We start from the raw sequence: 26,730 nt of genomic DNA, 5'->3' as shown, positions 1-26,730 counted from the left end.
TATAGGTGCTCATGCTTCAAGTTCCTGTGATAAAACCCTAACCACAAAAAGGATCCCCTCTAGGTCGAAAGCAACGTCGACATCATCGATAATGTCGAAGACAAGATCCAGGTTCTTATTTATCCTTTATTCATGCCTCTAATTTCGATTTTGAATCCTCTTCTCTTTTCCTCTGTAAAACCTTAACCAGAAAAACCATACAAATTTCAATCATGATTTCCTCCTCCTTCCTCAATCCTTACTTCTACTCTCTAAACATCTCAGGTACGCTTTGTTCCTTCTACCTTATTCTTCTTCTTCTTTGATTGGTGATGTATGACATCCTTTTCCCCAACTTTTCTGCTTCTTGATCCCATTTTGATATGTCGCACACAGTAACCTGCACACAATCGTCGAAGTTATGCTCCATGGGTAATTCCTCCTTCGTCGGTGGCCATAGCCAATTTTACATTGGAGGCACTTCTTTTGTTCCCGATACTCATGGTTCTAAGGATGTCGCATACAGTTTTCTCAAATATCGTGGCTACCATAGACTCTTCCCTTAGATCGAGGTGCTCTCTCTCTCTCTCTCTCTCTTTCTTTCTCTCTCTCTCTCTCTCTCTCTCTCTCTCTCTCTCTTTCCCTCTCTCTCTCTCTCTCTCTCTCTCTCTCTCTCTTTCTCGTATAATTTTCTTACTAGCACATTCGTTTATTTTAATTGTATAGTTTGGATTTACTGATTTCGATGTATTTCTTCATTTGCTTCAACTAGCAGTATGGATACACATACATAGTTGTCCTTGAGTGCTATTCAGTCAAGAAAAAAAGTATAATGAGGGCTCATGTTGTTGCTTTGGCCTTCGATGGTGAAGAGGTTTGGCTGAATCCTACTAGTTTTGAAGCTATTGAATCTTTTAACACTATGGTTTTGCATCCAAATCAGGTGTCTATGATTCTGTTCAGGATACCTAAAGAACTAATCAACATTTTCTCGAGTTAGTGGTTATTGTGAACAAAATGATATTCATTCACCAAATGTCACTGTTTATGAATCTCTTTTATACTCTGCGTGGCTACGTCTCTCTTCAGATGTTAATACAAGAACACAAAAGGTATTTATTTATTACCTACTGTCTTTTCTGTCATCTAAATGTCATTAAGTACAAACATTGATCTTAAAACAGAATCTTGTATGATTTTGTTCAACTTAATTTGATGATAGTACTATAGATATTCGTTGATGAATTGATGGAACTAGTTGAGCTTAAACCCTTAAAAGATGCTCTAGTTGGCCTTCCTGGACTAGATGGTCTTACAATAGAACAACAAAAGTGGTTGACAATAGTTGTGGAGTTAGTGGCAAGCCCATCCATCATCTTCATAGATGAACCAACATCTGGTCTTGATGCTAGAGCTGCAGCCATTGTTAGGCGTACTGTAAGAAACACAATTGACATTGGGAGGACTTTTGATGAAGATTGGAGGACAAATTATATATGCAGAACCTTTAGGCCACCAATCTCACAAGCTTGTGGAATATTTTCAAGTTAGTTTGTTATATCAATTCATATTAAGCAATATTAGCCATAGTTTTAGATTTGAAGTTAAAGTTTTCCTAAAAGTCACTTCTTGTAGGCTATTCCAGGAGTTCCAAGGATCAGGAATGGTTATAATCATGTTACATGGGTTTTGGAGGTGACTTCTTCTTTAGTTGAAAATCAACATAATCTTGATTATGCTCAGATTTATGCCAACTCCACCTGTTATCAGTAAGTTCTAAATCTTTATTTCTCATATGATTGTTTTCCTTGTGTATTTCTAATATGTTTTAATGGATGTTATGTGATGTTTTCAGACACAAAAAGAACTAATAAGGGAGCTTAGTACGCCCCCAAGTGGCTTACGAGATCTCTTTTTCCAAACCAAGTACATGCAACCGTTTATCATACAGTGTAAAGCTTGTTTGTGGAAACAACATTGGTCTTACTAGAGGAACCTACAGTATAATCTAATTCGGTTCATCACCATAATTGTGATTGCTGGCCTATTTGGTGAAATTTTCTTCAAAAAGGGTGACAAGATGTATGGCCCTCAAGTTACTTATTAATCTTAAAATTTTGGCTCCCGTATACTTTCTTCCCAATAGAAAATACAATATTACTAATTCATTTCCTTTTTCTTCTTCTAACCTAATATATGGCATTAAATAGCAACTTAACTATGAGTTTGTGTACAGACAAAAAATACAAGAACTGCTAGATTTCTTAGGAGCATTATGTGTTGTTGTTCTCTTCCTTGGAGCAATCAACCAAAATGTTGTGCAACCGGTTGTTGCTATCGAGAGAACAGTTTTCTATCGGGAAAAGGCTGCAGGTATGTATTCATACTTACCTTATGCACTTGCCCAGGTAATGAGTAAATAAGAAAATATGAAGTACTTTACGTTACAAATGAGAAATAATAACTTGAATTAATGTTGGAATTGTGTAGGTGATAATAGAGTCTACATTGCAATTCAAACTAGTATTTATGTCTTCATTTTGTACCCACTGATGGGACTTAGATGGACTTTTTCCAAGTTCTTATGGTTCTACTACTATTTGTTAACGAGTTACATCGCCTTCACCTTATTTGGAACGACGACCATGGCATTGACACCTGCCCCATAGATTTATGTTGTTTTGATATACTTTTTCATCTGCCTTTGGAATGGCGACCATGGCATGGCGACCATGGAAATGTTCGTTCTGCATGCTATCATCGATTAAGATTTCTTGAAGAGGTAAAGTTTTCTTATATTATTTAAAACTTCATCTATTTGATTTGATTTGTGTGAAATTACGATTTTGACCTTATCCATTTATTAGCGAATTGTTATCAATTTGAGTTTAAATAAGTATATTTTATTATTTATAATGGATAATGGATAATGTTTTGTAGGTTGTTATATTTCGTGATGGAAAATATTGACACTGAAAGAAGTTTTTGAGAGTTCGGATTTAACAGGGTTGGTAAAAAAGTTTATTAATTTATTACTACTTTATATTTTTTTTTTTGTTGAATTACTAGAATTTGATTTTCAGGTATGACCTTAATGTTGACTTATTGGATGTCCATGCGGATAAAAGTATACTTCGTTGTTTTCACAAATTTAACCTCAAGTACAATCCTTGTGGATAGAGTAGACTTGGAGAAATCTTTTTAAAGCAAGGTAATTTGATTCAAGGTTATAAAAAAATTAATGTAATTTCTTTATACTCAGTTTTTTAAACATATTTTTGTTTAAATGATTATATTTATAGGTCGTTTCTTGGAAGAGTTGACAAAGCAAGTTTTATCATCAGATCTTGATGCAAGTAAATACTAGGTGTGGTTACTTACTTAAATGCTTAAATACTTAAATTCTGAAATGAGCTAAAGTCTAGAAATTCTATACATCTATTCTCTAAACAGTGATTTACAAGCATTTAAAAGTATTTAAGGAGGTGCAGTAAGAACATCATACAAGCATTTACAAGGAGATGTTGTATTAGGCTTAGAGCAATGGTAGCAAGAGATGAGTTCAGAAGAAGAAGAAGGAGCAAGGCTGCAACTATAGTTGTCGATTCGGGAACATCCTTGCTTACTGGTCCAACTGTATGTATATCACGTGAAGCTTTTGTTAGAACTATTAATCTCAGGGATTTCAAGTTTTTCATATTTTTTGTATCTAATTAGTTTGTAAATTAATGTTACAACTTCTATTGATATGTTTTATCTTTCTATGGAACAATTATTTGTATGACATTAAACTTTATGCAGTGAATTGTATTTTTTGTATAGGATATTTTATTTTCTATTGTGCGACATTAAATACAAATTTAATTTGAAAATTAGTAAATATATAAATAATATTTTTTTAAAACATTTAAAATTACGATACGCAAAAATGTGTGTCATCTTCATTTATGACATGACCTTTCTTGACAGGGGCTTTAATGATACACAATGAGCGTCGTAAATACGTGTCGTAAACGTGCGTCATCTATAGACGATGCGCAAAAGCGTGTCGTCTCTCGTTATTACATGGCCTTCCTTGACACGCATTTGCGCGTCGTCTGAGCGTTTTACGACACACATTGAGTGTCGTAAAAGACTGTTTTCTAGTAGTGATTGGAGGAAAGTAGTTGAGTATTTCCAAACGGACGAAAACAAAGTTGCTTCAGAAAGGAAAAAAAAACAGTTCGTGAAATGTAGATGACCGTGAATCGTGGGGGGTCGATCTCATATAGAAATACTTGCTATAAGAAGGTAACATATGATACATGTAATTATTTATTTAAAACATAATATAATTTTTAGTGTTAAACAGAACCTTAAGAGAGTGGAAACGTTTCGCGAGGATCATACCGATAGGAATGGTGTATTTGTTAGTGTCGAGGCGGAGAAACAATACGTAAGTAGTTAATTATAATTTTATCATATAATTAAGTGTTTATTTATACTTAATTATTAATCACTTTTGGAAAATAAAATCGGTTAGTAAAAGAGCTCTAAGAACAAACGCAAGGGCTAGAAGGTGAAAGAGAGTTAACACCCACTCAACAAAGAGCTACTTTCGAGAAAGTATTAGGAGAAGAACGTGGCCATCTCAGAGGCATCGGCCGGAAACCTTCTGTTATCCTGACGATTTCACAGCCATCACAACCACGTTTACAACCATCGCAACCATCACAAATAAAACAAGATTATTTAATTTCAATAAATGCATGTTGATTTGGTAATTTTTGTTTGTGATGATTAATTTCTAAAAGCTTTGGTAATTGGTTTTTTGTCCCAAGTGAAACAAATAGCAATGTACTTTGGTTTTTTGTTTTACTTTAAAAATATCGATTTACTTTGGCATCGATAAATGTATGTTGATTTAGTAATTATGCTTTTGTCCCAATTGTAAGATATAACATTGGATTTTTTGCATTTCTTGTATTTTAAGTGCAAGAAATAGCAATATACTTTGGTATTTCTTGTATTACAGTTCTTTAGCACAAATAGAGTAAATTGTTTATTTCAAAGTTTCATGTATCTATATAATAATCAATAAATCCATGTTGATTTGGTAATCATGTTTATAGTTGTTTTTATGTTTTAAGTGCAACAAATAGAAATGTACTTTGGTTTTTTGTCTTTAGTTTAAAAATAGCAATGTATTTTGGTATCATAAAATGCATGTTGATTTGGTAATTTTGGTTTGTGGTGATTATTTGCTAAAAGCTTTGGTAATTGGGTTTTTGTCCCAAGTGCAAGAAATAGCAATGTACTTTTGTTTTTTTGTCTTAGTTTAAAAATAGCAATGTACTTTGACATCGATAAATGCATGTTGATTTGGTAATTGTATTTTTGTCCCAAGTACAAGAAATATATAGCAATGTACTTTTGGTATATCTTGTATTTAAGTGCAAGAAATAACAATGTACTTTGATAGTTTTTGTTTATGTTTTATAATTTAACTTATAATTTTATATATGTTGTTATTTATTATATAGTTGGAAAATCTCCGAACAATGCTCAACGGCCCAACATGTAGGGAGAAGCTTTATGTATTTTTTCAATTGGAGAAAGATCAATAAGGAAACGATGAGAACGGAGATGATGGTTCACCGGATAATTAATTTGTGTTTTGTATGTTACACTTGTCATGACACTTTGCTACTTGTTAGAATTGTAACACTTTGGTTGTTTATTTCGTTATGAAATCAGTTATAACAATATTTGGTATCTCATTGGATGTTATTATGTATTTTTTTTTCTGCATTTAATATCTTTATGTATCGGTTTTTTGCACCAAAAATTGTTGATTAAAAAAAATTAAAAAATAAAAAATGTTATTACCGACACAATAGCATTAGCGGCGACAATAACATTAGTGGTGACATATATTTTTATAGGCAACATTTTAAGCAATAGCGACGACTTTTTACTGGCGCTGTATTAGTTTTACCAACGACAATTCTAGGCTTTAGCTGCGACTTTTGTCCCTATGGTTTACAAAATATCGCACTTTGAGGGCTTCCTAGCAAAAAGTCACGCGACTGGTCCTTGTGGTTTGTAAAATTACATGAAAGGTCCTCCTGCTGTTAAATCTAACTTTTATGCCATTATATATTTTTAGGGAAAAGACTATTTTGCCCTTGTACTAATATTGCAATACACTACAAACCTCAAGGACCATTCGTGTAATTTTCTAAATATGAAATTATATATATATATATATGTATGTATATATATATATATATATATATATATATATATATATATATATATATATTATAAATTTCGCAATTTTGTATATATATAAATTATAAATATAAATTATATATATATATATATATATATATATATATAATTTCAACAATTTGATAATTTTTTTTTATCTCTTTGACATTTTGTTTATTTACTTGAATCAAAATAAATAAAAACATTAAAAGAAAACATATAACTAAAATTATAAACTTAAATTCGATAAACCATATCAAAACTTTTTTTTTTTTAAATTATGAAATGAAACGCTAAGGGCTTTTTTTTTAAAATTTTTTTTTTTATGTTGTTACGGTTTATTTTTTTTACTTTGATGTTCGATAGTTAATATCGTTAGCAACTTTATGTTTGCATTTATTATTATCATTATTTCGCTTTTTGTTGTCTTTTTTGATATATATATATATATATATATATATATATATATATATATATATATATATATATATATATATATTTAGTTATTCATTATTCTTCTATTGTTTTTATTTATTTTGATTCAAGTAATGAAAAATAGAAGAAAAAAAACAAAAGCTCAAACACCAAAGTTGTAAAATATTCTAATATATTGATATATTTTACACATTTCATATTTTTTGTTTTTTTGTCGCATTTTTCTTATTAATTTTTGTTATTTATAGTTCTTGTAATTTTTTTTTTATTTTGATTTGTGTAAATAAAAAAGTTATGTTTATTTTCTTTATTTATATTAGTAAATATAACTATTTTATTTATGCGATGAAAATAAAAAAAATTACAAAACCCATAAATATCCAAAATAAAAAATAAATAAAAAAACCAAAAAAAACTCAAACAACAAAATTATAATACACTCTACTATATTAATACATTTTACACTTTTTGGAAAAGGTAAAAAAAAGTTATCAAGTTGATGAAAAATAAAACGAAACAACAAAAAAAAGAAATAATTAAAAAATAATATGAAATTTTTTTTAAAAATAATACAAATTTTTTTAAAAAAAATACGAAAAAACCAAAAAAAGATGAAAATATAAAATATATTAATATATTAGAGTATATTAGAATTTGGTGCAAATTTTGGGTTTTTTATTTTTATGTTTCTATTTTTCATTACTTGAATCAAAATAAATAAAAACAATAGAAGAATAATAAATAATTAAAATTATAACAAAAATATAAAATAAAAGGTCAAATAATGATAATGATAAATGCAAACATAAAGTTGCTAACGATATTAACTATTGAGCAGTAAAAAACATTAACAGTAATGGCATAAAATTAAAATAAAATAAAGTAAAATAAAAAAAATATTAGCGCTTCAACTCACAAATAAGAAAAATCTTTAAAAAAATAATTTTAACATGGTTTATCGAATTCAAGTTTATTTACTAGATTGAAAATAAATAAAAATATACAAAAACCATAAATTACTAAAACTATAAAATAAAAATAGAAAACAAAATGTCAAAGAGATAAAAAAATAAAATAAAGTAAAATAAAAAAATATTAACGCCTCAACTCACAAATAAGAAAAATCTTTAAAAAAATAATTTTAACATGGTTTATCGAATTCAAGTTTATTTACTTGATTGAAAATAAATAAAAATATAACAAAAGCCATAAATTACTAAAACTATAAAATAAAAATAGAAAACAAAATGTCAAAGAGATAAAAAAAAAAGTTATCAATTTGTTTGAAATTATATATATATATATATATATATATATATATATATATATATATATATATATATATATATATATATATATATATATATATATATATATATATTTAGAAAATTACACGAATGGTCCTTGAGGTTTGTAGTGTATTGCAATATTGGTACAAGGGCAAAATAGTCTTTTTCCTAAAAATCTAACGGCAGAAAAGTTAGATTTAACGGCAGGAGGACCTTTCATGTAATTTTACAAACCACAGGGACCTGTCGCATGACTTTTTGCTAGGAAGTCCTCAAAGTGCGATATTCTGTAAACCATAGGGACCAATTGTGAAATTTTGTCTAAGTATTATATATTCTTTAAAGTAATAGTTTTAAATAAATACAAATGATATAATAAATAAAGTAATTAATTTAATATATAATATAGAAGATTTGAAAGGTTGTAGAACATTTATTAGGAAATTTAATAAAATAATCTATCTTACATATATAAATCTTACCAGAATGTGGATTTTGAATTTAAGAAAATAAAAAATACAAGAAAATGACAAGTAGAAAAAACTTAATACAAAAACTATTAAAAAATGACATGTGTCAAATTCAATATAAACATGACATTTGGCAAAATTGATTTTCACCTCTGTTGTCCTTATCTTCTATAATAGTGTTGTTTCCACAAAAAAAAATCTTGAATCCGAATTCCCTTGGATTCCAAAGGGTTGGCATAAATAAGATATAAATAAGATAGCTTCTCGTAATTAAACGACTGAAAAGACTATAAAAATAGCTCACCCTAACTTATGAAATAGTTTATAAGCTAAAAGCTAGCTTTCTACCTAAACACACAATGAGAAAAATTCTGCCATAATAGTTGTTCATATGACTCTTTCATATCCACAGGTTGTGTTATTCTTTTAAAAATTACAACCGAGAGTATGACACAATGGTTTAAAAATCGGTTTTTTAGCTGAATTGGTATGGTGATCGGTTTCATGTTCAACCGGTTTAACCGGTTCGACTGCTGAGCAAACCGGTTTCTATAATTTTCATCTTTTTTCGTATTTTTCTACACATACATACATACACAAATCAAGAACTTGATGTCCACAAGTTCAAACAACAAAATATACATGAAAACAAGTTGTAGCTCAATATAAATACATTAAAATAACTTATAACCATCAGTTTTATATCAATCAACATGCATTAAAAAGAAAATAAATTCCTAGATGAATATAAACACATTAAAAAACTTTATAACCTGTCATGTGCTTTTATTCAGAAATTTTTTAATAAATGTGAAAAAGCTATCAAAGTTTATTATGCAAAAGGTTTCAATTACATGTGTTTTTATTTAATTTAACCGGTTCAACCGTTTTAATTGAACCGGTTTAACCGGATATTTGTAAAAACCGACCGGTTCAATCCAGTTCAGAAATAGATATAAAACCGATGATAGTTGAACCGCTCCCTTTCTAGATTCCTGGTCCAACCGGTTCGACTAGCCGGTTCAAACCGATTTTTTAAAGATTGGTACGACATGTATGACATGTATCACATGTACCGCATCGTTGTGAATGCAAATAAACAAGGTTTTTAACTAATAATTAAATAATCACAAAAAGGACAGTATTACCAAGTCCATATTGGTGGTGGGTTGGTGAAATTCAAAAGTCTTATTTTATTATGGTAGACTTCGAGATTTCATAATTAATTTTATTCCCACTCTTCCATTTATTATAATTTACATGTCTTGGTAAGATAAACCTGGTACTTGATGCTAGTCCACGGTTATAACGCGCTTCTAAGTGAAGCTGGTTCTATATATATTCACAGAAAAGCTGCTACTACCATAACCATACACAACCACCAATATAAAAAACAATGTCTTCGTCAGGGTTTAACCTTGAAGAATATCGAATTCCACTGACGGAGATCAACCGGGCCACAGAAAACTTCAATTCAGAAACTCTGGTCGGAGATGGTGGATTTGGTATGGTCTACAGAGGACAACTCTCTAAAGACTGGAGACACCGCCTAGTAGCCGTTAAACGCCTTGATCGTAACGGTTATCAAGGAAATAAGGAGTTCCTTAATGAACTCAATTTGGTTGCAAGTTTTGACCATTCAAACATCATCCGATTCGTTGGCTACTGTGATGATGAGAATGAGAAAATTATAGTTTGTGCGTATGCAACTAACGGAAGCCTTGATTATCACCTCCAAAACCCAAATATGAGGCGGCGCCTAACATGGGAACAACGCCTGAAGATATGCTTAGGGGCAGCAAGAGGAATAGAGTACCTTCACTCGGGTAGGGTGTGCAGCGAAGTAATTCATAGAGATATGAAGAGTGCGAATATTTTGTTAGATGATAATATGGACGCCAAAATATGTGATTTTGGTTTGTCAAGATTAGATTCAACAAATCAGTCAGATAATGGTGTCCTTACAAAGGTTGCTGGTACAAGGTTTTACATGGATCCTGTTTACAACGAAAGAAGTAGGCTCACTAAAGAGTCCGACATATATTCATTTGGAGTGGTAATGTTTGAAATGTCTAGTGGGATGATGGCTTATATTCCAAGTCGCATTGAAGATTCTAAGGGACGATATCTTATTGACATCGTCCGAAGCTACTATGACGACCATAAATTTGTTGACAAGTTAATAGATCCGGCTATCAAAGTTCAGATTGATATGAGTTCTTTTGATAAATTTAATAAAATTGCACATGAGTGCATTAGCTTGGACATAAGCAAACGCCCTAGGATAGATAAGCTTATCACAACGATCGAGGAAGCACTGAATATTCAAGTAAGTCTTTCATTGGATATTTTCAAGCAAATATATTTTCATAGACAGAATGAAAACTATCATGCATGTACCATTTAATATATAATAAATTATTCGATATTCTTATATGTGCTTCTAGTTTTTTCTATAACAAAACCGATTTGCTTTTGTATTGTACATGTCTCGAAACCAAAATATCTCTCTTTTCTCCATAAACACATTATTATACCAATAGCTTTCGAGGTAAATTCAGGTGCTTCATCCGCCATTAGTAACATACACATACATGTTTATAGGCAGATTCGGTTTGGGAGTCGCTTCTGCCACCAGGTTATCGTGAAGTCATTGCGAGGGCGGTTTCTCAGCTGGTATTTGTCTCTAAAAAGCAACTCTACCTCTCCTTATCCAACTCACATATCCTCCTCGATGGTGGGTATCTGGTAAATCCATTATCCTTATGACACATTATTTCCTTTTTCCTTGTTAAATACGTCAACATATCCTCTTCGATCTTTGTGCCCAATTGTATGAAATTCTTTCCCGCAATTCAATTCATGAACAGTTGTACAATTGTTGAAGTTAGGAGAGAGAGTTATATGAAGGGTAGTCGTAGAACTATGTATTTTATATACCATTGGGTATTTTATCACTGCCAGATCAGGAAAGTATAGCTTTTCGAAATAATTGTTAAACAAGTTTAGCTAAAACTTGGCCTCATAATTATTCCATAAACAGAGTTTCCAAATAGACAAGATCAGTGGAAAAAAGTGTTATATGTTGGGGGCAAAAGGTCTATCCATTGAATGGCAAGATGATAAACGATACTGGAAATGGGAGCATATACCTGAATCAAGGTCTCTCTCTCTTTCTCTATTTAGGGCCACCTTGTATGTTAACCTGAACAGGAAAATATGTTATGTCCTCAGGACATAAGATAATATGTTATATAGTGCATTTGGCAATTACATACTTGGCCATTTGTGTAGGTTCGCGGAGGTGTGCACAGTTATAGAAGTAACTTGGCTTGCGATTCATGGCACAATATCAGTTGGGATGTTGTCAAGAAATTGTACATATGTTGCGTATCTTGTCTTTCGAACTACTGGGGAGTCAAAGGGACTTGATGTGCCAGCAGAAGCAAAAGTAACATTCTGTGGTACAAAAATGGTCACTGAAAATGTGTATCTTCAAAGACCAGAGGCACCTGGTGGAACACAACACGTGCCTGATCAGCAAGAGAAAAATGTGTTTCCTCGCAGGAGAAATGATGGGTGGATGGAGATTGAGTTGGGAGAATTTAAGTGCATTGAAGGAGATGATGGGGAGGTTGAGATGACCTTTGATGAGCACAAAAGCTATAAGAAAGGTCTTATCGTGGAGGGAATTGAGCTTCGGCCTAAATAACTCGCAACAATATGGCCATGTTCATTAATGTAATGCAAAAACCCTTTTAATTTGTTTTTAATTTGTGTTATGTCAACTTTGCAATCATCTTTCTTCATCGATGTAATATAATTCAATCTCCACTTATAATTGATAATATGTACGCTAATCACTTCTAATTTATAATATTAAGTCAAGGGATACCGATAAAACTAACTACGTTTTAAATCAAATTCAATGAAAATAACCCAATTTTGTTAATCGGCAAATCACCAACAATTCTCAAACGGGTCAGGATGACTTATTACCAACCTATTTGGAAAGGTTACTTAAACAGTGTTCTCCATATTTTAAAGAATTATGGAATTCGACACCCATTATCATCCCAAAATAGCATTTCGGAGTCGCTGGACTAGCAAAAAAAATGTGGTTGATTCTAAAGATATTCAGATTTTACGGGCGTGCTCCTGCTACCGTCAATTGTTTCTTTCATTTTTACGGTGTTAGAAGCTAAAAAACATGGGCAGTCTAGAATGCATTTGATTTTTCAAATCATAAACCATAAAATGTTTTTTTTTACCATTGGATAACTTTGAGAACTAGTATATTAGGGTGTTCTTATCCCATTCCCATGTATTTAAGTGAACTTTCGAGATTTTTGTAATGAGTTTTTCAAATCCAAAATACAACAAGCAATCTGGAACACAATGCACCATCAAGAATGTCACACCTTGATGGTGTCACAAATTACTGTTTTTTAATCAAAATGATTTGGGTGAATTTAATTGCAGTGTGACGGTGTGTATGATGTTTCTTTGACCATGACATGCAACCTAAGCTTGGTGCAATTATTCTTGTCAAGCTACAAACCAACATGCAAGACTTTTTTCTAACAATCATGTTTTGGTAGGTGGCTAAATATTCCAACCGACATGGAGGGGTGAAATACCCCCTCGCTAGGGTACAAATATTGATGATGTAACAGTTAAGATATCAAAATATAGTTCAAGTTACTTTACATTCCATGATCTTCTTAATATCAATGTTAGTCTCTAACTCAAGTCTTAAATCTTCAATCAGAACATACATCAAAAAAGTTAGGCAATGAAATTTCCTAGTGAGAATACCCGGAATTGATTCATCCGGAGTTGATTCATTTAGAGTAAGAAGATAGCAATCTAACTTACTCAAATCAAACCCCAAAAAATCAATGAAAACGTCATAAATGATTATTATTTCTAAGCTCAGGTCATGAATAACCGCTCTCTCAATTTCAACCCTCCGATCATCCTCAGATGCAATCTTGACCGCAATAACTCGGTATTTAGCGTTTCGCGGTAGTTCCCTCTTCTCCCCACGAACTGCACAATTGTTTCCTCCGCATTCAACCGATTCCGCTTCAACTTCCCCACTCCCTTCTACCACGATCAACTACAACCTCCTGCACCCCTGTCAATTAATTGTTCTTCAACCGTAGCAGCGGTTCCTGGCGGTTTCTCATTTCTCTTCGACCTCTGTTATTGCTATATATAACATTGAACTCTCCCAAAATAAATGTCAGTTATTTTGTACATACTTTTCCTCTCCGATTATTGACTCTTTTCTTTTTGATTTTTTGCAGAGAAGAAGAAGATATGCAGATTGATGGTGCTGGAAGGTATATAAGAAAAAGTCTCCCACTAATTTTAATCGATTCTCCCTTCTGCGACCTAGAATCCAGGTACAATTTCTCTTCCCCTATCTCTATCCACAAACAACCCATAATCATATCTCCTTGTAAAAGTCTCCCCTCTTTGATGTTTTCGGATTTCAGGTTGATTTTGTATGAAGAATAATTCATCTTCACTCTTGGACGACCATAGAGGTATTTGTTTGTGATATGTTAGGTTTGGATTTAATTTTGTATATATGCGATTGTAATGGCATGTTTCTCTTTTCCTTTCCATAGTTCACTACATAATCGCAGACATACAACCACAACAGAGAGCATTCTTAATTGCAGGTTATTTTAATCTCTCTCTCTCTCTCTCTCTCATCGATTCCACTAGATTCCCCAGAAATCTGGGTTTTTGATTTGGAAATCACCATGACCTTGTGTGCTTGAGTTTGATTTTGTTTTACTATAATTTTAGATTTAGTTGTTATTAGTTGGTTAAATTGTATTTTGAATTCAGGGTTTGTTGAGGTGGAAGATAATGTTAGATGTCAATTCAGTCAAGTACTAGCTCTTGAAATGGAGAAATGACGTTAAAGCTACCACCATTCAATGCCAATTATAATGTTAATAAATCACATTCCGGTAAAACAACAAAACAATACTCATGGTGAGAGAGGGAATTTTGGGCAAAATGTGCCAAGATAATAGTTGTTTTGCATTTATATACTCATAGTTTGCCCAAACTTTATCACTATTGCAAACTACAATGACTCTTTTTGATCTTTTTGCAAGAATGAACTTAAATTTTCCAACAAAAAGCTAAGTTGGATGGTTAGTGATGGAAAATAGGTGGGTTGCTTTGATTCTACTTGACACCATCTAGGGGCAATCAAAGGGGTGAAATTGGAAATCGAAAAAGTAATCAAACATATTTGGGAAGCTATTTCTTTGGGTAAGTAAAACATTATGTTTCCGTTTTTAATTTTCATAGACCTTTAATAAGAAGTTGATCTGATTATGCCAATTGTTTCTTCGTTTAATTGTTGAATTTTAATCTGCATTTGAATTTGCATGGTTGTGTTTACTTCCATAGATGTTGTTTTCGTTGTTTCCAGACTCATTATATTGGCTGAGCAATTTTCGTTGCATGTGGCAAGTAAACCATTGTATATAACTTAATTGTTTCCTAATTTTTTTGTTTAGTATGAGGGATGATTATGGTTGATTTTCCTTCATATTGTGCTCTAATCGAGGTCAATGAATGCTTAAGGTACACATTACATTAATAATCCTATATTGCAGTTTTATTAGGCTTTTTAGTATATACTGTTGTTTACTTTTTCGTTTTATTACTCTTTTTTTAGTATTATTCAACACCACATCCATAGCAGCATGAAGATGAACCTGACACCTTGGTTGAGAAATCAGCTTGGCTGCAGAAGTAGCTTGGATACGGAACCTATTAGCTATTTCTAGTGATTTGGTTAAGGGAATATTTTTTTTGAAAATTTAAGAGGACAATCTAAATACTGAAGGGAAAGAACTTTACAAATGTATCTTTTTTGTGTATATTATGTTATTCATTTGTATTATTGTTTATTTGAAGAATTTGTTAATTTCATTTACAAGATTCATGTATTATAATTTTTTAAGAGTAGTCTTTATGCATTTTAGCTAACATATTCCAGGTAGTTATAAAAAATGGATAAACTGACATAATTTTTGTAGCTTCAATGTTACTTTATAACAAAAATTAGAAGGATAGACTTTTGGTTGTATAAAGCATGATTGCAATATGTTTTTTTATATAAACATACATAATGGTTTTGCTAACTATGCTCTAAAACAAAAGAAGAAAGTAATAATTTTCATATTTCTTGATTATAAGTTTCTGTATGCATGATTTTTAGTTTTCAATGTAGTTCTTGAAACACAAATGGCTAAATGTACACTGGTTAGTGGTAAAAAACAGAGGTCGTATACTAAGTTCAGATTCGAAGAAATTTTTTTCCTACATTTGGTTTGGTAAATGCAACCTACATCTTGCTTGACTTTGTACAGATGCTTGAAGCTTCATCGCATTCAAGAGAAGGTATGAAATTATGGAGTTGTCTAAATATTTTCAGTAAGTTTGATTTCTAGATTATTAACTACCTTTTGTTCAAGGATCACCTGCTTCTTATTTGATGTTTAGAGATAGATGAACACCTAGGAACCGAATTCTAGAATAATTAATGCAACAATGGACTTGGGAGAAATCTATATGCTGATGTATATTCCTAGTGATATTGTTGCATGGATGAAAGAGAAGTTTGTTCACTTTCAATGGGGGGAATTCATTTAAGGTTAATTAGTGATGCGGTTGTGGATATCTTGAAGTTAGACATGGTTTTGTGTATATTTGATATCAAATTCTTCTTTAATTTTTAAGGCGATGGAGATGTTCGGTTAATGTATGAGTTTTATAGTTTTAGGTGAAGATAATGTTTATTATCAGTAAGTTAATAAAGTCCAATAATTTATAACTTTAGTTTTTATATTGTACTACTTTAGTTCCACTAAGCTAATAAATTACTCAAATACACTACATTCACATAACCTTTAAATGTTTTTAAGTTTTTAATTATCAAATAAACTTAAATCGCAATGCTTTTGTATCTCAACTTTTGGCATATTGAGTTGACAACTTATTTTAAAATTTTCCCAAAGACATGACATCACCAAGATTACAAAATAAAGTTAACCAAATGTAATTATTTGAATGTCATAAGACTTAAGTCATAAACAATATTTTTCAAAATACGAATATTATTATTATTATTTTCAAAAAAACAAATGTTGTTATTTAGTATTATTTTCCCTCTAAAATAAACGTAGGTACATAATCAACCAAACAAGGTTATGTTTAATTGGATTTTGGTTATTCGATTCGGTTATGTTTACACTCATATTAACAACTTGTCGGATTTGGGTAGAGTTGTCATTGTACAATGCATGGTAACAAAGTTGAATATAAGAAATAGAAATGTGTTTTTTAATTTTATTTTTATTATAACATTGTTTTTTCATTTTTTTCTTATAATGACGTTGTACTTTAAAATTATTTTTAATTAGAGCATTGTAGTTTGAAAGATGCTACGTATTGAAGCAATAAAAGCATCCACAATATGTAGTTTAATGCAGTAGTTGAATGAGATGGAATGCATAGTGATTTTTAATGGCTATTGATGTGTGTTGAATGCACTAGTTTTAATCCTAATTTTTAATATAAATTAGACAAACAAAAGGCAATGTACCTGTCGATTGGTGGTATAGTTTAGCAAGTAGGATATAGAACATAAGGAACGACAATTAAGCTAATTACTAATATTATCTAAAAACAAGCAATAAAAGAAAGGGTTTTCTCTAGTTTTTCAAGACTAGAAACTTAAATACTTAAATAATACTCAACTAAGCAACTGACAGCTAAGCATACAAAAATCAACTAAATTCAATAATGGAAAAGGCTTCTATTTAGGTTTTGAATCATTTATTCCTATGGTTGATTTTATGACAAGTGCAATGGATTAGTTGGCATTGGCTACCGATTAGTGTGATTAGGTTCATGTTCGCTTTTACTAATCCTTAGAAAACAGATTAATTTAAACAGTGGCCAGTTGATTAAACTAACAAATTTCCTAGTTTATTGATTCGGGTGAAGTAAGACTTGTAGTAGCTAATCAAATTGCTAATTCAATTAACCTCTTATTGATGGTTCGTCACACAAGCTTACACATTAATTTACCTATTTTCTAGTTAATCCTAGTTTCACGTTCGCTATTCCTAGGCATATAACAATGTTTTCACACCAATCATATGAGATTAGCAATTAAGAGATTTTCATGCAACTTAATATGTTGGTTAATTAACATAAAATAGTTGTAATTAACACATAAGGTTCTTTAACAAGCTTAACAAAACAAATTACCAAATTAAATTAATACAATCATAAAATCAAACCATATTCATAAAGTCATCTATGCTAAACAGAAGTTATAAGTTTTTAGCTCATAATTAAAGTAGAAAACAACTCAAAAACGAAATCAATTGATGCAAACATAGTTTAAACAAAAGATTAAGTAAATAGTACACTTGAATTGCTTCGATCTCCCCAAAATCGAATGCTTAGACTTGATCTTTGAGTTCCAGAGCTCCAGCAGCAACTTGAATCGCAAATTAACCTTCAAGGGTTCCAGAGAGAAGTCCCAAATTCATGAATTAAAGCCCTTTATATAGTTTCTGAAAACAGGGGCTACTCATCGAGTCCATAGGCCGACTCGGCGAGTCCCCCACTTAAAGTCCATATGCGATAAGGAATCTTATTTGTTTGTGATTCTTTGAACCTACTCGGCGAGTAGGCACCCAACTCGCTGAGTTCTTTAAGGTTTTTTCTTTCTTTCTTTCTTTCTTGTTTCTTCAATTCTAGAGCTTCCTATCGCTTTTTCTTCTTCCTTTTTCTTCCGAGCTCATCTTTTTGGCTACAAATACATTTTAAACATATTTAAGTACCTTTTGTTCATAATTTGCAATAAAATAGCCAAAAAGTATTAAGATTTAACAAAAAATATATGACTAATTATGCACATATCAAAATATTCCACACTTAACTTTTGCTTGCCCCCAAGCAAAACTGAATTTTAACATACTAGTACCACATAAGACAATCCAAATCGAACCCAACCATTATGCCAAGACCGCAACGCATGCATTTGTGTCTAAATTTTTTTCCTAAGGACCCCCTCAATTCTAAATACTTACAATCCTCATAAACACTCTCCCACTTTTTTTGAACAATGCTCATTTTATGCATCCCTTCGAATCCATCCCCAGAAAACTTTCTTAACCTCAAGGTATTTCTGGTCAAGCAGCCCAAGCATCCATAATCTAGAAAATCACAACTTTTTGATACCACTATGGAGCTACTGGAATTCTTCATTTCTTTGATAATTTATCTTTGATTTCTTTGAATTCACCACTTTGTTGTAATTTTTGGTATCTTCAACTTTTGAATTTCTCCAGAACTTTAATCTTTTGATCTTCACATTGACTGCTCCAAAATTCTTACAACTTTTCTTGTAATTCTCTCTCTCTCTCTCTCTCTCTCTCTCTCTCTCTCTTTCTTTTAACATGTATCTCACTTTTTTTTTCACTCAATACCTACATGCTTAAGTAGGGTCGCTCAACTTCAACCTTTATTGGTTAAAGGCATTAGTCTATATGTGCAATGACTACTTAAGTTTTCCTGGATACATTTCAAGTACACGATGCTAAACATATCGCGATCCTCAAACTAAGCGAGGTTGTGTTTTTGTCCCATGATTTCACTAGAATAAAGGGGGCCACAAATGCAATAGAACGTATATAGGCTCAACTAAACATTTGGGTCTCCATAAAATCATCAAACATAATACTAGCATGGAATCCTAATTGATTTACCAAAATTTCTCATTTAGCCCTAGCAATTTTTAATGCAAAAATATCAAAATTAACTAATATTTTCAAGATTTCAGAACTTTGACTAAAATTTCAACTAATGTAACCAACCCTCTACCCCACACTTAATTTATGCAATGCCCCCATTACATTATGCATGATAAAGAACAATAAAATAAAGAGAGAATTGGAACAAACTCCCCTGGGATAGTAATGCGAAGTTGATATTTCGTCTTTAAGCTCCATCTTCAATTGACTTTAGACATAGGAACAACTCATCCATGTCTTGAGTGTTAGAATCTCGTGTGGTACAGCTCCAATTATAAGGGAAAAACTCTTGGAAATGCTGGGAAAATGATCTCCAAAGAAAGAGAACCAATGCCCGTATCAAATGTGGTCAAATTGTGAACTTCAAAATAGAATTAATGAGTGACTCGTTGAGTAGATATGTTGACTAGCCGATTTGTAGCATGACTGGCAGAAAAGTCGCGAAATTTCACATGGACTCGTCGAGTCCATAAGGTGCACTTGGCGAGTTGATCACTGTGTGAAAAAAAAAATGTATTCTGCTCAGGTGCATTTCTGATGTATGGGGGTAATATAAACTAATACTTTCCCTCATTTTCTTCAGTAAATAAATACTTTATAACTCTTCTATCAATGATACTCATAAATTGACTCAAAACTTTGTTTTCTCTCTTGCCTAGACTCGAATTCTTACTTGGGTAGCCTTGACTCTATACCCTCACATGCAATCCTAAGCCTCAAAATGAAAAGATCAAAGAAAACACAAGTGATAGAAAACAAAAACATCCTACATAATCCTAGCTACCATAAGTTCAAAATAAAACAATCACAACAAACAAAAATAAAAATTATCATTAACCGAACATATCAAAATAAAATTAAATTAAGTAAAACAAAAATAAAAAGAAAGAAAACTCTAGATATCGGGTTGCCTCCCAAACACGCTTCTTTTTTAGGAGTCGTTAGCTGGACTCCTTCCCACTCTGCGTTTCAACGGCTTCCTCCAAATTTAGTCTTTCCTCAAGTCTTTCGTCCCTTGGCATTCCTTCTTCATATCTCTTCACCCGATGCCCATTAACCTTAAAGCTCGACCCATCTTTGCCCCATAGCTCAATTACTCCATAAGGATTGACATGTTTTTATTGTAAAAGGCCCGGTCCAACGAGTGCATAATTTTCCCGGAAAGAGCTTTAGTCATGAATTGTACAATAGAACTTTTTGCCCTTCCTCAAAGTCCTTATTACCCCTCAACCTTGTATCATGCCATCTTTTGGTCTTGTCCTTATAAATTAATCAGTTAGTATAAGACTCATTCCTCAATTCTTCCAACGCATTCATTTGCAAAATTCGATTTGTACGCAACTCATTTGGCTCAAAATTACATGTCTTCAAAGCCCAATAAGCTTTGTGTTCAAGTTCCACGGGTAAATGACAATTTTTACCATATACTAGCCTATAGGGTGTGGTTCCAATGGGTGTCTTGAATGTGGTCCTAAATGCCTAAAGTGCATCATCCAATTTGTCCACCCAATCTTTTCTATTATTCCCCACCGATTTCTCCAATATTTGTTTAAGTGCCCTATTCATAATTTCGATTTTCCCATTTGATTGTGGATGGTAAGGTGTTGAAAATCTATGGCGTACCCTTGCATCATTGGTTGGTAATGCTTGCGCTTCTGCCCACTTTGACACATAATCCACCGCCACTAGTATGTATTTGTTGCCTTTAGATGAAGGAAATGGTCCCATGAAATCTACATCCCACACATCAAATATTTCACAAACTTGAATATTCATTTGGGGCATTTCATTCCTTGCCGATAAATTACATGTTCTTTGGCAAGCATCACATTCCCTTATGTAGGTAGCAGCATCTCTAAAGATGGTAGGCCAATAGAACCCCGCATCAAATACTTTTTTAGCAATGTATTGCACCCCATGATGTCCTCCTGCAGGTCTATTGTGACAATGCTCTAAGATGTCCCGACTTTCCTTGCCAAACACGGATCTTCTGATGATCCCATCTGCACAGCTCCTAAAAGATATGGCTCATCCCAGAAATAATATTTAATTTCTGATAAGAGCTTCTTCTTTTGTTGATGAGTAAGGCCTTTTCGAAGGTAGTCGCCAGCCATGTAATTTGCAATGTCTGCATACCAAGGTTCTTCATCCACAACCAACATCAAGTATTCTTCTGGGAAGCTATCTTCATTGCCCATATTATCTATCTCTTCCCTTTCTGGATTTCTAACCTAGAAAGATGGTCAGCAACTACATTCTCCATTCCCTTTTCATCCTTGATCTCGATGTCAAATCCTTGACGTAAGAGTACCCATCGGATCAATCTTGGCTTTGCATCCTGCTTGGCAAACAAGTACTTAGTAGCAGAGTGGTTAATGAAAACAGTAGTTTTACATAAAATAAGATAAGGGTAGAATTTGTCAAAAGCATACACCACAGCTAATAATTCCTTTTCGGTTATGGTGCAATTTTCTTGGGCGGGATTTAATGTCTTGCTGGCATAATAAATGGGTCGAAAGTGCTTATCAACCCTTTGGCCAAGCACGGCTCCTAAAGCAAAGTCGCTCGCATCACATATTATTTCAAAGGGCAGGTTCCAATTCTAGGTGACAATGATTGGGACATTAGTTAAATTTTCTTTTAAAACTTCAAATGCAGTTAAACACTCTTTAGAATAATTAAAATGTGCATCTTTTAAAAGTAATAGAGTTAGAGGTTTAGTAACTTTTGAAAAAACTTTTATGAAACGGCGGTAAAAACCTATGTGTCCTAAAAAACTCCTAATGCCCTTCACATTAGTTGGTGGGGGTAATTTAGCAATTGAATCAATTTTTTCCCGATCCACCTCAATTCTCGCCTTGGATACTTTATGACCTAAGACTATGCTCTCTTTAACCATAAAGTGACATTTTTCCCAATTTAAGACTAGATTGGTCTTTTCACACCTATCAAGCATCAAGTCAAGGTTAGTGAGACAATCATGAAATGAGGAGCCAAAGACAGAAAAGTCATCTATAAATACTTCCATAAACCTCTCTACCATGTCATGGAATATTGCCGTCATGCATCTTTGAAAGGTCGCGGGCACATTGCATAACCCAGAAGGCATGCGACGATAGGAAAAAGTCCCACTTGGGCAAGTGAAAGTATTCTTTTCTTGGTCATTGGATCTATGGGAATTAGAAAATAACCCAAGAATCCGTCTAAGAAACAATAGTAACTATGGTTAGATAATCGTTCAAGCATTTGATCGATAAAAGGAATGGGAAAATGGTCTTTACGAGAGGCATCGATCGTTTAACTTCCGATAATCGATGCACACTCACCAACCGGTTACCGTTTGGGATGGTATGAACTTGTTCTTCTCGTTTGTGACAACGGTCATCCCTCCTTTAGTAGGTACCACTTGAACGGGACTAACCCATGGACTATCGGAAATAGAGTATATGATCCCTGCATCTAAAAGCTTGACCACCTCCTTCTTTACCACTTCTTGCATGTTCGGGTTCAATCGCCCTTGATTTTGCACTACTGAGTTTGCTCCTTCTTCTAGATTAATCTTGTGGGAACAATAAGAAGGGCTAATCCCTTTAATGTCGGCAATGTTCAATGCAATAGCATTCTTTCTCCTTTTTAGAACTCAGACTAACTCTTCTTTTTCAGATTTGGTAAGGTTAGAAGCTATAGTTACAAGTTTTTGTTCACCTTCTTCAAGAAACGCATAATCCATATGATTAGGTAGAATTTTCATCTATGATTTCGTGTTCTGCATGCTGAACACGTCGAGTCTCGTGAGGGGACTCGTCGAGTCCAGGGAAAAATTCACGTCTGGTTGTGTTTTTTCAATCGCACTCGTCGAGTCAGAGGATGCTACTCGGCGAGTCGGGCTTTCAACACTTCTGTTCAATTCATTATATTCAGCTTTTTCAAGCAGTCTTTCTATCTCCATCGGATCTCTTTCAGCATCAAATTCATATTCAATAGTAATGGTAGACTTACTTGGTTTATCTTCCTTCCACTCTTCCATTAACTCCTCCAACATATCAAAAAGATAACATCGTGTCATCACTACACCTTGCATGCTTCATGGCTTGATCTATTCCAAATGTAACTGATTCTTCCCCCACCCGAAGGGTAGGTTTTGAATCTCTCATATCTACTATAGCACTTGCGGTGTTAAGGAAGGGTCTTCCAAGTATAATCGGGACTTGAGAGTCCGCCTCCATGTCTAGCACTATGAAATCTGTAGGAAACACGAATTTGTCAACTTTTACTAATAGGTCCTCACATATCCCCCTCGGAAAGGTTACCATTTTATTAGCAAAGTGAATTGCCATTGGTTCCAGAAGGTCTAATTTCTTGAAGAATGAGCATGGCATGAGGTTAACACTTACCCCCGAATCAGCTAATGCATGGATAGCTGGCAAATTCCCAAATTGGCAAGGCAAGGTCAAACTACCCGGGTCACCTTTCTTCTTAGGTAATTTGTTCAACATGGCGGCTGGACAATTTTCATTTAGAACCACCTTCTGCACCTATTCCATCTTCTTTCTATTTGTAAGAAGCTCCTTTAAGAACTTGGCATACTTAGGCATTTGTGCAACCGCCTCAATGAAGGGATATTGATTTGAAGGGCTTTGATGTGTTCCAGAAAATTTGGATAATCAATATCATTCTTATCTTGTTTAGCTTGTCCTGGAAACGGCAATGGAGGCTGACATGGTTTAATAGGAGGGTTATTATTCTGTTCAGGTGGGGGACTCGTCGAGATTATGTCTTCGACTCGGCGAGTCGCATCGGGTTTCTGCGATTTTTGGTTTTCAGACTCTTCCTCTTGCACCATTTTCGGATCTTCCTTATGAATAGGGGGTAGAGGAGTAATAATCTTCCCGCTCCTAGTTGTTACAATGTTTATATGTGCGGCCTTCGAATTGTTTTCAGTATTATTAGGAAGCGCACCCGGTTGTCTCTCATTTATTTGTAGTGCAAGTCGGCCTAGCTGTTTTTCAGTGTTGAGGATGGAAGCTTGCTGATTTCTCATCAAAGATTGTTGCTCTGTCATCATGAGTTTTTGCTCTCTCATTGCAGCGTCGGTTTCATTGTGTCGTTTTTCGGACGCAACTACAAGTCTTGTGAGTATATCTTCAAAGTCTAGCTTCTTGTCTTGCACTGGTTCCTCTTTTTGGAAGAAACCTCTTGTCTTCATTTTATAATTCTCCTCCTTAGCCTTTTTGTACTCATCGTAAGGTAGCCATTCTTTCTTTGGTTTTCGCCAATCTTCATCGTATTTATCACCACTCGAGTAACATATTTGCGCTTTCCGGTTCCCATTCTCGTCAAGATCGCAATCCTTTATAAGGTGAGGCCCGCTATAATTTTCACACCCCACTGGCATGGGTGGATTGGTCCATCTTAGTCATCCTTTGCTCCATACTCTCCAATTTGGCCATCACAGCTACCATGCCATCATTCAAAGAGTTCACCACCTCTCGAGTCGAGTCATGTCTTAGATTATGATATTCTCTAGAGTGCTTAGAGAATTCTTCAATGAGTCTTTTAACTTTAGCCGAATTTTTCTTCGTTAATGGGCCTTAAGAGTCAAGTAGTTGTCTAGTGGTGACATTTACTCCATCATAGAAGGTTGACACTTCTTGTTGCACATTGAGGTCATTTTGTGGGCAATTCCTTAGTAGACCTTTGTAGCGCTCCCATCCTTCGAATAAAAACTCTCCCGCTTATTGCTTCAAATTGGCAATGGCCTTCTTCAGTTTAGCAATTTTAGATGGTGGGCAAAATTGTTCGAGAAACTCCTCACGCATCTTAGCCCATGTAGTAATCTCTCCCGGTGGTAGTGCTTTTAGCCAATCCTGTGCATCCCCTTTAAAAGTAATAGGGAGCATCCTCAATAACACCGTCTCTCTAGGTACATTTGGAATGTTGAAGTAGTCGGTGATGTCGTTAACTTCATCAAGATGCTTGTATGCATCTTCATAATCCTTTCAAGTGAAAGGAATCTCTTTCAATGCAGTAAGGATGTGCCCTTTAAGTTCAAATGTGGCAGTGGTGGGAATGGCGGGTTGCACAAGTCCCAGACCGGTGTCGTCTCAAATCCTCTTTTTGTATGCCTCCATCGAGAGGTCGACAATGTCGACCATGATGTTGTCGGGTTCTTCTTCGTGATCACTCTCTTCAAAATCGGTAACACTTTCCTCCTTCTCGGTCTCGTACTCGGTGTCCTATTTCGTGTTGCTGGATTCCCCCACTTTCTTTCCCTTCTTCTTGCCAAAAACCGATCTAAGATTCTTAAAAGGCGATTGCTTCAGAGTATCTTCTTCGGTCTTGTCCTTGTTCTTGCGAAACGATGATTCCGGGTTTTCAAGTGGTAGAATAAAGGATGAATTTGATCCACGGGTCATAAACAATCTGCAAGAGACATAAAAGCACGCGTAAAAAGAAAAAAACAAATTGAAAAACAGAATTGGAAAATTTCCTTGGCCTCGTCGAGCCGGTGGCAATGGACTCACCGAGTTCAAGGGTAAAACAGAAAAAATTTAAAATGAAATTTCTAAAAGAAAAGAAACTAAAACTTAAATCTAATTAAAACTTTTCCTAAAGTAGTAACTTTGTGCAAGAAAAACTTACACAAAGGATCGATAACAGTAGTAATTAAAATTAATTTTTAGAACCGTTCCCCAGCAATGGCGCCAAAAACTAGATGTGTTTTGAATGCACTAGTTTTAATCACTTTTTAATATAAATTAGACACACAAAAGGCAGTGTACCGGTCGATTGGTGGTATAGTTTAGCAAGCAGGGTATCGAACACAGGGAACGTCAATTAAGCTAATTACTAATATTATCTAAAAAATGCAATAAAAGAAAGGGTTTTCTCTAGTTTTTCAAGACTAGAAACTTAAATACTTAACTAATAGTCAGCTAAGCAACTGACAGCTAAGCATATAAAAATCAACTAAATTCAATATTGGAAAAGACTTCTGTTTAGGTTTTGAATCTTTTATTCCTATGGTTGATTTTATGACAAGTGCAATGGATTAGTTGGCATTGGCTACCGATTAATTGTGATTAGGTTCATGTTCGCTTTTACTAGTCCTTAGAAAACAGATTAATTTAAACAGTGGCCAGTTGATTAAACTAATAGATTTCCTAGTTTATTGATTCGGGTGAAGTAAGACTTTTAGTAGCTAATCAAATTGCTAATTCAATTAACCTCTTATTGATGGTTCGTCACACAAGCTTACACATTAATTTACCTATTTTGTAGTTAATCCTAGTTTCACGTTCGCTATTCCTAGGCATATAACAATGTTTTCACACCAATCATATGAGATTAGCAATTAAGAGATGTTCATGCAACTTAATATGCTGGTTAATTAACAAAAAATAGTTGTAATTAACACATAAGGTTCTTTAACAAGCT

General features: G+C 33.4%; 1 protein-coding gene, 1 non-coding gene and 1 pseudogene across 2 annotated transcripts; all 3 read left to right on the top strand.

The window, feature by feature from the left end:
- The first annotated feature begins 811 nt into the window (after window positions 1-811).
- LOC128128971 (pleiotropic drug resistance protein 2-like) lies at window positions 812-3,346 on the top strand (annotated as a pseudogene).
- A 6,422-nt stretch (window positions 3,347-9,768) lies between these two features.
- LOC111903039 (probable serine/threonine-protein kinase PBL11) lies at window positions 9,769-12,273 on the top strand. Its single transcript, XM_023898836.3, has 4 exons — window positions 9,769-10,754; window positions 11,030-11,173; window positions 11,469-11,587; window positions 11,720-12,273. The coding sequence occupies exons 1-4, from the start codon at window positions 9,822-9,824 to the stop codon at window positions 12,135-12,137; spliced, it is 1,614 nt and encodes a 537-aa protein (XP_023754604.1). The 5' UTR covers window positions 9,769-9,821; the 3' UTR covers window positions 12,138-12,273.
- A 12,684-nt stretch (window positions 12,274-24,957) lies between these two features.
- On the top strand, window positions 24,958-25,064 carry LOC111903086 (small nucleolar RNA R71). The gene has a single exon (XR_002854043.1). It is a non-coding gene; the product is annotated as a small nucleolar RNA R71 (small nucleolar RNA).
- Window positions 25,065-26,730: the final 1,666 nt, after the last annotated feature.

Source organism: Lactuca sativa, chromosome 9 (assembly GCF_002870075.4).
Source record: "Lactuca sativa cultivar Salinas chromosome 9, Lsat_Salinas_v11, whole genome shotgun sequence".
In the NCBI taxonomy this organism is placed as follows: Eukaryota; Viridiplantae; Streptophyta; class Magnoliopsida; order Asterales; family Asteraceae; genus Lactuca; species Lactuca sativa.
This window is presented reverse-complemented; position numbering and strand designations above follow the sequence as displayed.